At 56.6% G+C, this 14,407-nt stretch overlaps 1 protein-coding gene across 6 annotated transcripts in view; it reads left to right on the top strand.

Moving 5' to 3' along the window:
* The window catches only part of WIZ (WIZ zinc finger), a 53,260-nt gene that overhangs the window by 25,015 nt on the left and 13,838 nt on the right, over positions 1-14,407 (top strand). For 5 of the 6 annotated variants that reach the window (XM_040613053.1, XM_040613054.1, XM_040613056.1 and 2 more), the window contains 3 exons: positions 2,636-2,696; positions 5,194-7,736; positions 7,977-8,342. In XM_040613053.1, the coding sequence (XP_040468987.1) occupies positions 2,636-2,696; positions 5,194-7,736; positions 7,977-8,342 (2,970 nt within the window). The remainder of the gene's footprint in view (positions 1-2,635; positions 2,697-5,193; positions 7,737-7,976; positions 8,343-14,407) is intronic. The other variant, XM_040613052.1, reaches the window with a different exon arrangement.

The raw sequence follows: 14,407 nt of genomic DNA, 5'->3' as shown, positions 1-14,407 counted from the left end.
CTCTCGGAGGACAGACTGTGAGCTCAGAAATGGATTCAGATTCGCCACGCTCTCTCGGGAGAAGCTGCAGCCACGCGTCCGTGGTCGGAGGAGCAGCTCTTGCTGGATTACCATAGAGGGTAAATCTGAGCCTCCCAAGTCCAAGACGTTAAAACTCTCTCATCTCTCGCTGTTTCCAAGAAACCAGGATTTGCAGGGAGGGCAGTTACGTGCTCATCAGGAGAAAGATAAATCACCGCATGTTTTCCTCTAAAGGAGACGGTTTCTAAAAATAGGAGCCGTGCTGAGCTCCGGAGAACAAAGGAGTCCCTGGAAGGCTCCTGCCACCGTCCTTCCTCGGCGATCCGTGCTCTCTGCCTCTCTCCATCCACATGCTGGGGATTTATGGAAGCATTTAACATCTGCCTGTTTGGGAGGGTTGGGGTTTTTTTCCCATTTTTTCCCCCAGCGTTCCCACCCTGGCCGGTTGGTGAGTCAGGCTTTCCCGAGTAACGCTGCTGGTGACCTTGGCAGCTTGGCCCTGGATCCCGCTGGCCTTTTCCCAAGTGATTGTGAAGCCAAAAGGACCTGATGTGGGAGCCAGGGATGCTGCCACCTCTCCAGGATGGCCTCTGGTAGTGCTGATGCTGGAGAAGCCCCAGCAATATCTATGATCCCAGCTCTGCATCCAGATGAGAGCGCTCCGACCCCATTGTCTCAGGATGAGACCTACCCGCTGGAGATGCTCAGCCTTCAAAATCCCACCGGTGATGTGGCTCACCTAAAATGTTAGAAGGAAGGGAAACTCACCCTGGCTTTTCATGTCCCTCCTCTGCTTTCAGGGCAGGTCCTGCCCTGCCTTCCCCATCTCCATCATCTGTGGTGGCCTGAATACCACGTTCCTCCTAGTTTTGCAGCGCACAACCCGTAGTCCATACGATAAACGCAAAGCGGGAGCAGCTGCGTGCCTCCAGGTGGGGACAGAGGTCGGTTTGGGCTGCAGAGGCTCCCACAGGCTGTTGCCCCCAAACCCATCTCCTTGTCTCTGTGTTTCCAGATCACTCCCTCTTCCTTTCCCAAGGTTCTTGCAGCTGGATCCCGCTCTTTCTTATCTTGGTGGTCACCGTTAAGGCTCTCCAGGTTGTTGGTGCGTGCGTGGTAGAGGCTGGGCTGCTCATTGCACGTCCCTTTTCTCCATAAGCCCCACGCATGGTTGGTGCCGGGTCTGCACCCTCCATCCAGCTGTGGGTGCCTCCTTCCCATCGTCTCCCGGTGGTTTCCACCACCCTGGTGAGCCCTGGGCAACTCTTGGGCTGCTGGGCACCAGATGACCCAAGGTGGTGGTGGTGTTGATGATGATGGGAGCAGGGACACAGGACAGGTCCTTGTCCTAGTAGTAACCTTGCTTGCCTGGGGCTGGGCTGTTGGGTGCCCATGGACCAGGATGATGATGATGGGAACAGGGATGCAGGACAATTCCTAGTAGTAACCTTGCTTGCCTGGGGCTGGGCTGCTCGGTGCCTGTGGACCAGGATGATGATGATGATGGGAGCAGGGACGCAGGACAGGTCCTTGTCCTAGTAGTAACCTTGCTTGCCTGGGGCTGGGCTGTTGGGTGCCCGTGGACCAGAATGATGATGATGATGATGATGGCATGCAGGACAGGTCCTTGTCCTAGTAGTAACCTTGCTTGCCTGGGGCTGGTTGGCAGCAGGAGACAACGTAGGTTCACCCAGCTACTCCTCGGCTTCCCCAAGCTCCCAGCCTCGCCTGTAGTAACAAGCGAGTCCCTGCTTACCACGCTGCTGGAACAGGCACCATGTGGCCAGACCGGGGCAGGGGGGGTCCAGCATGAAGAGCAAGACCCCCTCTGTCCTGCCCTGAGCTCAGCCCGAGCTGATGGAGCCTCTGGGCAAGGTAGGCTCCATCCAGACATCACTGCGTGCAGATGAAGGCTCTCCTCCTCTTGAGGAAGGATGTGCCTGGGTCTGGTGTGGCTCAGGAGATCCTACAGATCTTCAGGAGGCGTTTGCCTGCCTGTCATCGCTGCCCAAAATCCTGCATCTTCTTGCCAGCAGGCTTGGGAAACGGTTTGGTCCAGGAGCCATCCCAGGGATTTGGCCAGCAGCAGAGTGATGCCAAGTTCCTCGAAGCCCCAGATGATGCTCAGGAGGAGTCCTGCATGCCGGTCCAAGGGCAGGGAAGCGTGCCAGTGCCGGGGAGGGTCACAAGCCCCGTCCGTAGAGCCAGGGAAACCGGTCTTCTTCACGGGGTGGACCACAACAACCCCTGTCCAGCCGCTCGGCTGCGGCTCCGTGCTGGGTACCTGTCCGGCGAGCCGGGGTGGCGGGAGCAGGGCCACCGGCGTGTGCATCTTCCCGTTAAACTGCTTAGCTGCGGGAACGATTATACATCAAATAGTTGCACGCGGGATTAAACCCTCTTAAGTGTGGCTCGGAAATCCTCCCGTAATCCGGACCCGGCTGTAGGAGGGAAGGACGGGCAGCAGGAGCAGAGGGTGTTTATCTGCTGGGAAAGCTTTTTTAACACACAGGCACAAAAAAACAAAACAAAACAACAAAAAAAACTTTATTGCAAATTATGTTGAAGAAGCCTTACTTGGGCACTGACCTTGGAGCTTTCCTCTCTGTTGCAGATGAGCCTGATCCTGCCCTCTCTGGTGCTGTCCCAGCCACAGCTCACAGGACCGAACTCGGGTAAGTTCCCAAGGGATGTTGCGGAGTGGGGAGCGCCCAGCAGCCCGTCTCCTCTTGCTAACACTGCTCCAGTTACATGAAGCCCCGAAATATCTCCCTGGCTGTCCCCAAAGAGGGTTGTCCCACCACCAAGGACGTCAGCAGGTCCCTCTAGGGCCAGCCAGCACGGTCCCCTCGCTGCAGAGCAGTGTTGGCTGCTCTAATTCATCTCATTTTGTCCTGCTTCTGCCTACCCTAAATCACCCGTCGGAGCCGTCCCAGTTCCCCTTGGCACTGCTGGGGTCGTCCCCGCTGCCAGGAAGAGAGAGATGCTGGGATGGTAGATGCTGTAGATGCTTGGTTTGGTTGCCTTGCGTGTCCCGAAGCTGCCAAGGGGTGTCCTAGATAGCTCTGAGCACCCTGGAAAAGTCAGGTTTCAGGGTGCCAGTCCAAGGTTCATGTAAGGCAAAGGGTCCTTGTCCCTCCTTGTGGCACTGGAGACCCATGCCTGGCTCAGAATCGCGCTGTCTTAGCCTCTTCAGCAACGCAACCAATGCCCAGTGCGTTTTAATGGGTTTATTTTAGTATCTGCTCTTGCCTGATCCTTCCTGGGCCAGCGGTTTCCTTAGTGAGTTATTTTTAATAATGTTTGCAGAGTTTATGGTGCATATGGGAATCACATTTCCCCGATATCATGCTGCAGATAATGGCAGGCCCGTCCTCCACTCTGCAGTAATTCCAAAATACATAATGATAATATAATAATTCAAATAATAATGATAAAACAGGGAAAGGTTTGGAGCTGGGAGGGCGAGCCCGGTAGGTCGGGAGGGTCGGTTCACCCCTAAACTTGGCTTTTTCCAGGAACAAGCTGGAAATAAATAGGTTTAGAAAGAAGGAGAGAGAGAGGCAGTGCAAGGACCATGTGGAGCTGGCAGCCCTGCTGTCTCCAACAAAGGCGCTTTGTTCTCCTGGCAGCACAACTTGACCTGTGAGATAAGTGTTTTGCTGGCCCTGGAGCAGCTCCTTGCGTGAGGTCTCGAGTCACCAGGGTTCTCTGGCTGTCGGGCTCTGCGGTCTGGCAGGTTTCTTCCCCAGGGATGGCTGCTAAACCATCCCAGCAGGAGATCTGGTGGTCTGCATCCTGCTCGGGGCTGTGTCTCCGTGCCACAGGTGCTGCGTAGAGGGAGAAGCCGGGCACGAGGCTGGCTGAGGAGGACAGAAGCTGGGTGACAGCCTTAGGGCAGGGACAGGGGACACAGAGGGGTCTCGCCTCACTCTGCAGCTCAATGGAAGCCCCAAGTCTGCCCAGCACCTGCCAAACCCCTGTGAAGCTGCCGTGAGGGACATCAGAGCTCCTGGATCTCTTGGACCACGGTTCAGAAGCCTGAACGTGGGGATGTGGTGCCCTTCGGGGCACTCTGCTTCCCCACCAAGCCCCCCACCACCGCAGCAGAAGGGCTTGAGGCTCCTTAGATCCTATCTCACAACTGCTGGTCCCCTGCCAGGTGTCTCCTGCCCCTCGAGGCATCTCAGAGAACATCGAATGCCTCTCTTGCACCCTCAGCATCTCCCGTCTTCCCTCAAAAAGCCTCCAAGCCCAGCGCAGGACTTGCAGACCCCCAAGGCTGGGACTGCCCGTGGGTGCGCTCAGCCCCTCTCAGCACCCCCTATGTCCTCAGTGCCGCGGTGGTACCCACAGCACCAGTCTGGGTGGCGTGGGGCCACCCGGTACCAGCGTGGAGCTCACTCCGTGGAGGCTGATGTTCTTCAGCTGCTTGGTGGGGTCTTCCCAGCTTCGGGGCCCTTCAGGAGGGTTTGGAGGAGGATGGGGAAGGGACCACCTTGATCCACCATGACTTGGGGTCTCTGCACGGGGGAGAAAGGCTCCCCACTCCTGCAGTGAAGAAGGGTCACTCGGGCTTTCATTGAGTCATGGAGAAAAACCGTGCTTTGGTCCCAGAGACCTTTAGTGTGGTCCATGTTGACACTTAAATCTATTTTTATGAAACTTTGAAGAGCTCACTGGCCTGGTCTTTGACCTGATGGTGATAAGTGTCCTCGCTAGGAGCAAATGTCCCTCTTGAGCCAGGTTAAAAGGTGACAATAAGATGTCCAAGCATCTCAAGAAGTTCTAAGGGGAAAGGGAAGGAGAAGCAGAGAGTGAGGTGGAGCCAGAGGAAGGTGACGTGTGGCCCAAGGCAGGAATCAGTGGTGTGATGGGAACTCGACGGTCCTGGCAGGGATGTGGCAGAGCCCCTGCGGGGCACAGACGCAGACGTGGCCAAAAGGAGCTTGGAGCAAGCCCAGAAGAAGTTGTAGAAGCTGCTCCAGCTGCACGTGGCCAAGGGAGGGTGGGAGGGTGTGGGGTGGGTTGTGTCCCGAGTCTTTAATATTTTTGGTGATACAGGAGTCCCCGTGAAACCCTCGGCCTGCGTCGGGCCATCCCCAGGCGACCCTTTTTATAAATGGAAATATTTTGATTATCCCATTATTAACTCTCCAAACTTACTTGCAGCTCCCCGAATGAAGAGCATTTGGAGTTCCAGAAGGCTTTGTACAGGACGGATGCCAGGAGCTCCCTAGACCTGCGCAACATGACCGTCAGCGGCGGCGTGACATGGGACGCCACCACCCTGGAGACAAGAGCGGGTGATGGGAGAGAAGAAAGCACTTTAGAGAGACTCTCTGGCTTGAAGGACTCGAAGGAGGCGCGGTGTGTGAAGGAGTCGTCGTTCGCCGTGGAGCCCCAGGTCGTCAATCCGGTGCAGGTGGATCCCGAGCAACTGGAGAGCGACCCTGAGGACCTGGATGGTGGCACAGCGGCAGCAGAGACGCCTGGCCCTTGCGCTGGGGCATCGGTTGGCAGTGGAGAAGAGAAATATCTTCAAAATGAACCAAAGCAACTCGAAGGCCTCAGCAAAGAGCACTTAGAGAAAAGCAAGAGGGGAATCCAGAGGGTTGACTGGATTTCCAGACCCACCAAAAGCCCGAGTCCTCACTACAAAGATATAAACAAACCGACAGATGTAGCAGCCACCTTGCCCTTTCGGGGACAGGCCGTGCGTGAAGTGCCTCCTCCTCTGACCCCCACGGTGTTCAGAAAAACGCTAAACCCCGTCCTCAGCAAGTCCAAATCCCTGGAGAGCTCCTCATCCCACAGGAAGGGGCTGATGGTCGACTCGGACTTGGGCGAGATCAACCCGCTCAACACGGCTGAGTGGACGATCCAGAAACCAGGTCTTCAGCTCGGCGCGGACCTCAGCGTCGGCAAACAGTCCTGGACGGTAAATGCTGAAGATTCGGTGGAGCGGATCCCGTTGATGTCCCTGGAGCCGGCTCCCTGCAGCTCCTATGACATCGAGATGAGGCCCTACATGTGCAGCGTCTTGTTGGACGAGCAGGGGAAGGAGGAGCTGGCCCCAGAGGAGGACCCGACGGTGTACACCTGCATCGAGTGCAGCATTTACTTCAAGAAAAAAGAACATTTGATGGATCACATGCTTCAGCATAATCGCGGACCAGGGAGGGACCAAGACAGGGATGCTCTGGGGGGGCAGTGTCAGTTCTGCTGCAACGAGTGCGGCTGGGCCTTTGGAGACCCCACCTCTTTGGAGCAGCACAAGAGGCTCCACCAAGAGTCCAGGGAAAAAATTATCGAAGAGATCCAGAAGTTGAACGAGTTTCCAGACGAAGGGCGGGAAGCCCGGCTGCAGTGCCCCAAGTGTGTCTTTGGCACAAACTCCTCCAAGATCTTCGTCCAGCACGCCAAGATGCACGTCAAGGAGAGGAAGGACCAAGGGGCGAAGAACATGAATCTCTTTGGAAGCACGGGCAGTGGAGAAATACGGGATAGCCCCGTGCACGGCATCTACAAACACTTCAAACCAAATGAACACGCGTCCCTGCAGATGCAGGTACCACCTCACGGCAGCAGCAAAGGGCTCAGCACCTGTATGCTCTGCAGCTTCCCGGCCCCCAACGAGAACATTCTCAAGGAGCACATGAAATACGCCCATTCCCACCTTTCCTGGGACACGGAGGTGTACGAGGAGGATCCCAATCAACCGGGAACCAGCAGAGATGCCTACAGCCCAGCCAGACCGGGCCGGTTTGCGGAGACAGATTATTTTGGCAAAGCAGACCGGCTTTTCCCTCCACCCCACCGAGAAAGCCCGTCATCGCATTATGAAGCCGTCCACGGTTTCGCCCTGACTCACCCGAGACTCGACAAAAGCAACGGGGCTACTAAAAAGGACTACCAGGCGTCGGGGTTTCATGCCAGAAAAGCAGCTCCCTACGCTGCCCCCCACAAAAACCTGGGCTTGTCTGGTTTTCCCTCCGCAAAAGCTTATTCCCAGTTCGCTCTGCAGCAGCTGAAAAAAAAAGCCGCGGCTCAGCACCTCGAAGGAGAAGGCGACGGTCTCAGGAGCCACCCGATGGGGCTGGAAGAACTCAGGCACAAGTGGGTGTTGGCCACCGACGCGGGGAGCACGGAAGAGGAGATCTCCGTAAGCGCAGAGATGGATTTGGGCGAGAACAGAAGCATCAAACCCGTCAGCATCCCTCAAGCCGCCTTGGACCTCAAGAGGACGTTCAGAGACACCTTGAAAGCCACGGACTCTTTGATCGCTTCGGAGGAGCAGCAGCAGCAGTTGCGGAAGATGGTCCCCATCGTCTTGCTGGAGGAGGTGAACCTGCACCCCAGGGCGACGAAGCGGCCCCGGGGGAAGCCGTTCAAGAAGAAAACAACGCTCCCTTCCCGGGAATTCATGATGGAAGAGCCCCTTCCCTTGGATATGCTCCTGTTGGATGCTCCTCTGGAGGGTTCTCTGGAGCTTGACGACCTCTTGGACTCCGACTCACCCATGTTGAAGAACGAGGAGAGGAAATGTCCCTACTGCCCGGACAGGTTCCACAACGGCATTGGGCTGGCGAACCACGTGCGGGGCCACCTCAACAGGGTGGGGGTGAGCTACAACGTCCGTCATTTCATCTCAGCGGAAGAAGTGAAAGCTATTGAGCAAAAATTTTCCTTCCAAAAGAAGAAGAAAAAAGGTAGTATGTATTCAATTCACCATGCTTTCTATTTTCTTGTTTTAATCAGTGGGGTTTTCCCCTCCCACCAAGAACTGGGTACGTATGGTATCGCGGCCGACCTGAACGGCGGTGGCCACGGCACAGCCGGTGGCATGTGGTTGACCCCGGTGCGATAAGCCCCTTCCCCCATCCTTGCCGCAGAGGATCGCCCGGTCCAGGGGGTTTAGCGGCGCCGCTGACTCTCTGTCCTTCTTTCCGCAGTTGCGAACTTCGACCCGAGCACTTTCAGCCTGATGCGATGCGAGTTCTGTGGGGCCGGTTTCGACACGCGGGCGGGTCTCTCCAGCCACGCCAGAGCCCACCTGAGAGACTTTGGTATCACCAACTGGGAGCTCACCATCTCGCCCATCAACATCCTCAAGGAGCTGTTGGCCAACTCCTCGGAGCATCCGATGCTGCAAGCGGCGATGGGAGCTGAGCCCTCGTCCCCGAGCCGAGAGAGGGAAGCTCACGGCTTCGTGCCTCGCAAGAGCATGACCCCCATGTCCGAGTGCAGCATCCCACGCTCTCCTCTCTCCCCGTTCCCCCCGTCGTGGGGAGACGAGTCCCTGCAGTCCTACAGAGACGGTAAGTGGTCCCAAATTTTCATAACCCCGGACCCATCGCGTCTCGCGGAACGGAGCCTTGCCGGAGGGCGGATTTTTACAGGGAAGGGTTTAATCGCCGTAACGTGGCATTGATTTAAGTCTCCATCGTTGACGCTGTGTGTCCTGTGGAATCCCACGCCGGCTTGGCGGCAGGGGCATGGAGATGCCGGCGGATGAAAGAGCCGAGCGGCGCGGTCGCTGGAGGGGTTGCGTCTTGCCATGGAGCTGCGCTTGGGGCGCTCGGGCTTTGGTTGTTGGAAAAGCGTCGTGGTTAGGAACAGGGTTTCTGTCGGGGCTTTGTAAATCCCTGGGGCAGAACATGGGTGGAAGGAAGGAGAAGAGCGTGGTCGCTGGTGCCAGCCCAGCCTGGCAGCGCTCAGCCACGCAGAGGGCAGGATGCGACCTCGGGGCTGGGGATCTGTCTTTACCCCGCAGCTCCTTGTTTTTCCTGACCATGGTGGGACGTGTAAAAGGTCTTTCCCGAATGGATTTGGGGCTGAGCTGGTCCTGCTCCATCCATGGAGCTCCAGACTATTCAAACAGGATTATTTATTCCAGAGCAGAGCCCATCCCAAACAGCTTCCAGGTTTCTCTTGCAAAGCACCACAAAACTGAGCTCACACCAAAAACTTTGCAACGTCCTGTGCTTCTGAAGTCTTAAAAACTTCCTCCTGCATGAGGAAAAACAACAACCTACTGACGCCTGTTGCTTCTGGCAGCGTCTTGAAGCCTTTGAAGCAGCTTCTTTAGGTGCTGCTCAGCCTAATCCGACGTTAGATCCATCCCTGCAGCGAGAAGCTCGCTGGCTTTAATCGAAATATCAAAAAGCCTGTCATCCCGCCTCTCCAGGCTACTCCACGTGCCTGACTGCTCTTTGGAACGAGCGTTGAGCATCACAAACGCAAAATAAAAAAAACCCAAATAAACCCAAATTCTTGTTCCCCGGTATGGCAAACCTCGGAGGATGAACGGCCACCAGCCCAGGGTGGTAGCCAGTGCCAACGTGAGGTGGTTTTGGAGGGTTTCCCCGGCTGCCTGCTGCCTCTGGCCATTCTTTGGCAATTTTTATATCTCCCAGCGCCCAGAATTTATTGGCACGAGCCTTTAGAGATAGCGCCGCCATTCGGAAAAACTAGGGCTTGGGTATTTTGTGATGAAGAAGGGTGGAAAGTATCTCAGTGAAGAAAATGTGGCCGCCTTTCAGCAACAACCGCTTAGCGGAGTAGAGGCGAGTGCAGTTCTTCATGCGGCAGATCTCCTATCGAATGTCCCCGATGTGAAGTTTGGTTGTTTTTTTTTTTCACTTCTTAAAAATGGGTCACGTCTTGAAATACGATCTCGCTTATCGGTTTGGGCAACATACTCGAGGGTTTTTTTTTCAGCATGTGATGTTGGTCCCGGGCTGGGAACGGCTCCTGCTCCTCGCCGTGCCCCTCACCCGTCGTTTTGAAATGCTGGTGGGTGAAATCAGGTTGGAAATTGTCCTTCTAGGTAAAAGTCGTGGGATCGGAGCTCGGTTTTGGTCTGTTTAGGTGTTGTGTTTCCACCCAGATAAGGCTGAGGACAGATGTCCTCATGTGGGGTGACCCACCTCGCGTGGGGTGAGCGTGACCTGCGCAAGGGCAGGAGCTCAAACACCCCCTTAGGTGTCCTGCGCTCCCAGGTTTAACCTTGCGGGCTCCGTCTGCTTATGAGTTTTGTCGTCGGGGGCCAAGAAAATGGGTAAATTTGGAAAACTTCACAATCCCCAGCTCGGCAACCTGTTGTGTAACCAAAGCATGCACAGGGGATCCTGTGGAGATAGGGATCTAGGGACAGGTCAGGTGGAGATAGGGATCTGGGGACGGATCAGGTGGGGGTAGGGATCTGGGGACGGATCAGGTGGGGGTAGGGATCTGGGGACGGATCAGGTGGGGGTAGGGATCTGGGGACGGATCAGGTGGGGGTAGGGATCTGGGGACGGGGGATCTGGGGACGGATCAGGTGGGGGTAGGGATCTAGGGACGGATCAGGTGGGGGTAGGGATCTAGGGACGGATCAGGTGGAGTTAGGGATCTGGGGACGGATCAGGTGGGGGTAGGGATCTGGGGACGGATCAGGTGGGGGTAGGGATCTGGGGACGGATCAGGTGGGGGTAGGGATCTGGGGACGGATCAGGTGGGGGTAGGGATCTGGGGACGGATCAGGTGGGGGTAGGGATCTGGGGACGGATCAGGTGGGGGTAGGGATCTAGGGACGGATCAGGTGGAGATAGGGATCTGGGGACGGATCAGGTGGGGGTAGGGATCTGGGGACGGATCAGGTGGGGGTAGGGATCTGGGGACGGATCAGGTGGGGGTAGGGATCTGGGGACGGATCAGGTGGGGGTAGGGATCTGGGGACGGATCAGGTGGGGGTAGGGATCTGGGGACGGATCAGGTGGAGTTAGGGATCTGGGGACGGATCAGGTGGGGGTAGGGATCTGGGGACGGATCAGGTGGGGGTAGGGATCTGGGGACGGATCAGGTGGGGGTAGGGATCTAGAGACAAGTCAGGTGGAGATAGGGATCTGGGGACGTATCAGGTGGGGGTAGGGATCTGGGGATGGATCAGGTGGGGGTAGGGATCTGGGGACGGGTCGGGTGGGGGTAGGGATCTAGAGACAAGTCAGGTGGAGATAGGGATCTGGGGACGGATCAGGTGGGGGTAGGGATCTGGGGACGGATCAGGTGGGGGTAGGGATCTGGGGATGGATCAGGTGGGGGTAGGGATCTGGGGACGGGTCGGGTGGGGGTAGGGATCTGGGGACGGGTCGGGTGGAGGTAGGGATCAGGTGGAGACAGCAATCTGGGGATGGATCAGGTGGAGACAGGGATCTGGGGACGCCTTCTGTATTTAAATCCCAGCCTGAAGTCTCTTTGGTTACCCACCCCAGCTCATGGGGACGACTCCAAGCCCTTCCCCGTTCTGCTTCCAGCCCCACATGACACTTCCAGGGCGCTCCGCGCTGCAGCTCTCTGTTGCAACCGATTTCGGCACGCAGCAGCACCCGTGGCGTTGCAATATTTATTTAACTCTTGCTCTGGGTCCGGCTGCGAGGACGCAGCTGAGCAAACAGGGGAGCAGGTTGGGTGATGGGGAGTGCCAAACCCGTCGCTGGGAGGATTTCGGCTGGGGTTTTTTTGTGCCCGTTTGTCACTCCGAATCGCTTGTGTGAGAGCTCAGGTGAGCTGCCTGCTTCGGCAGGGGTGTTCGTGGCCATGCCGGAGCCTCGACCGCGGCTCCCGGGCTGGAGCCGGGAGTCGGCATTAGGGCACCTGCTTAGCCCGGCACCCTCTGCCTGTCTTTTATCCAAATTCCACAACGTACAGAGGGGTTTAAGCCACATGAACGAGATAAAAGCTGTTTGCAATAAAGGTGGGAGGAACTGGCAGGGCACCGGACCCGGCGGTGTCTCCGTGCCGCGGTGCCGACAGCCCCGTGCTGCAGCAGCGGTGATGCTGTCGGTGCCCTGGGCTGATGTCGCGGCTCAGAATCCGCAGGCAGCTCTGCAAACCGCTTCCTGCTTCCTTCCTCTGCGCTTCCAGTGAAGGAAACAGCCAGAAGGTCTCTGCCAACGTCACAAGATGCCTCCGGAGCCGGTTGAGCTCAGAATATCGGTAGACCCTTAACCGAAACCCTCTGAGCACTCCGGGGAGAAATCCCCCTTTTTTTTGGGGGGGGGGGCGGGGGGAGACCTTGGTGAGCAGTTGGCTGCGGTTTGTGGTTTCTAACGAGGCTGCAGCGGGAAACAAAGGCGGAGGATTCAGCTCCGGGTGCTGGGAGATGGATTTGATGTGCACGGTGGTGCTTTTCCTCCTTGGGTTCATAAGCAAATCGCCGCGACACCCGAGGGTCTCCGTCCTCGTGGGGTGAAGCATCACCTCCCAGAGCTGTTCAGAGGCGGGACGCGAAGGAGGAACAAAGAGCAGCGCTGGGAAAGGGGCGTGGGTTAAACATTTGCCAGTTTGCTGGTATCCTACCCTTGGCTGCTTGTTTAAAAACAAAAAAAAAACCAAACCAACCTCTTTAAGCAAAACTGAAAGTCAAAGGGAGGAAGTAGGTGTTGGGGTCAGTGGTGAGAACTTGGGTTTGGCTGCACTGGTGGGTTGGATGGGAGCGTGGGTGGCAAACCCAGGATGTTTTGAGATACTGGGGGGATCTTGGAGGTTACCAGTTCCCTCACGGAGCCTCCACCACTGTCCTCAGCACCCGTGCTGGCCTCACCCTTAGGAAGCTGATGGGGTCGTTGGTTTTCTCAGTATCTAAACCCATCTCTGGTTATCTCGGTAAGCAAAGACAATGGTTTCTGCTCTTCTGTAGATCCAGATCTGTCAGTCTCCAGGTTTTGGCCATGGTTTCAGACCACTGATCATTTGCAATTCCCTCCCTGGTATGGCTGAACCCTCCACGGAATTCTGCGCTTAACGTGGGACGCGTCCCAGATGCGGTGCCGTGGAGAGCAGGAGGGATCTCTTGGCTCTCGCCCATCCCAGGACGCAGCAGGGGTTGCAACATTCGCTCTGGTTTGGTTTTGAACAGCTTAAAAGTCTGAAAACTGTTTGGTTTGGGGGTTTTTTTTGCCCCCTCGCCCCTTTTCTGTGAGACCGCTCGCTCTTCGGCTGTCCCCAGCGGAGCTGGTGGCTTCTCTGGGGAGGTCCCTGTGCTCAGCGGTGGCTTCCCCCTCTCGCCGTGATGGCTGGAGGTGTGCCCTGCTGCCGCAGCCGCCTCCGTCGAGCCCAGCTTGGCTCATTAGCGAGGCTGTTTATGTATCTCCTGGCTCCCAGCGTTTTGGCAGCCACCTCGGAGAACACGTGGCGCTTCTTGGCAGGCGTTGAGAAGCGTTAGGCAATTGCATCCTCTCCAAAACGGCTCGCAGCTCCCCCTCTTCGTAGCCTGCCTCACCTCGCTCCGTTGCCTGGACTGCTTTTGCAGGCTGGCCACCATCATCCTGCCCTTCTCCCCCCTTTTTTTTCTCCCCCCCCCCGCCCCCAGATTTAATTTCCCAACTGTCCCATACTGCAAGGTCTTCTGCTAGAGTGAGATTTCTTCTCCTGATCTGCTCCCATGCAGGCAGAGTGATGTTTCACCACATCTGGGAGTAGGAGCAGGCGTGAATTTACTGGTTGACCTACCCCCCACGCAGAGTCTTTCCTTCTGGAGTGCATCAGACGTGGCGTGGGTTTTCAGGAGGATGAGGAGAGGGCAGGGAATGATTCTGTAACTCCTTCATCTGGTACTTGCTCATCTTCAGCCCCCACATGAGGACTGAGCTTGCCCCTACCATGCCCAGGGTCCTGCCTTGGCTAGGATGTCTTTTCCCTCTCTAGAACATAAAAAGGAAGAAACATTCTTAGGATCTCCTGGGTTGCAAGAGACCCACGAGGATCGTGGAGCCCAACTCCAGATGCCACACGGGGCAACCTACACATTAAACCCTGTATCTAAGAGCGTTCTCCAAACGCTTCTTGGACACCAACAGGCTTGGAGCCATGACCTCATCCCTGGGGAGCTTGTTCCATGGAAAACTCTTTCCCAATGGCCAGTCTGAACTTCCCTTGATGCCACTTTAAGTTGGTCCCTCACGTCCTATCGCCAGGCACCTGGGAGAGGAGATCAGCACCTCCGTCCCCGTTGGCCATCACAAGGAAGCTGTAGGCAGCGATAAGGTCCCTCCTCAGCCTCCTCATCCCCAGGCTGACCGACCCTGATGTCCTCAGCCGCTCCTCCCAAGGTTCTGCTCGAGTCCTTCCACCATCTCTGTTGCCCTCTCTGATGTTCTTCTGTCCTCCTTAAAATGGTGGAGCTCCAAAGCACCCACAACACTCAAGGTCAGGTCACACCAAGACATGGGACAACCACGACTTTCAGTTTGCTATGGACACGTTCTAATATTTTGTTATGTCCTCCTTAGATTGTGGAGCCCAAAATTTGCCCACAGGCTCAAGGCCAGGTCACACCAAGATGTGGGACAACCACATCTTTCACCTGGTTTGCTCCACTGGGCTGGGACACGGGTGGCCCTTC

This window comes from Falco naumanni, chromosome 13 (assembly GCF_017639655.2).
Source record: "Falco naumanni isolate bFalNau1 chromosome 13, bFalNau1.pat, whole genome shotgun sequence".
NCBI lineage: Eukaryota > Metazoa > Chordata > Aves > Falconiformes > Falconidae > Falco > Falco naumanni.
Note: the sequence above shows the minus strand (reverse complement) of the source record. Positions and strands in the feature narration are given on the sequence as shown.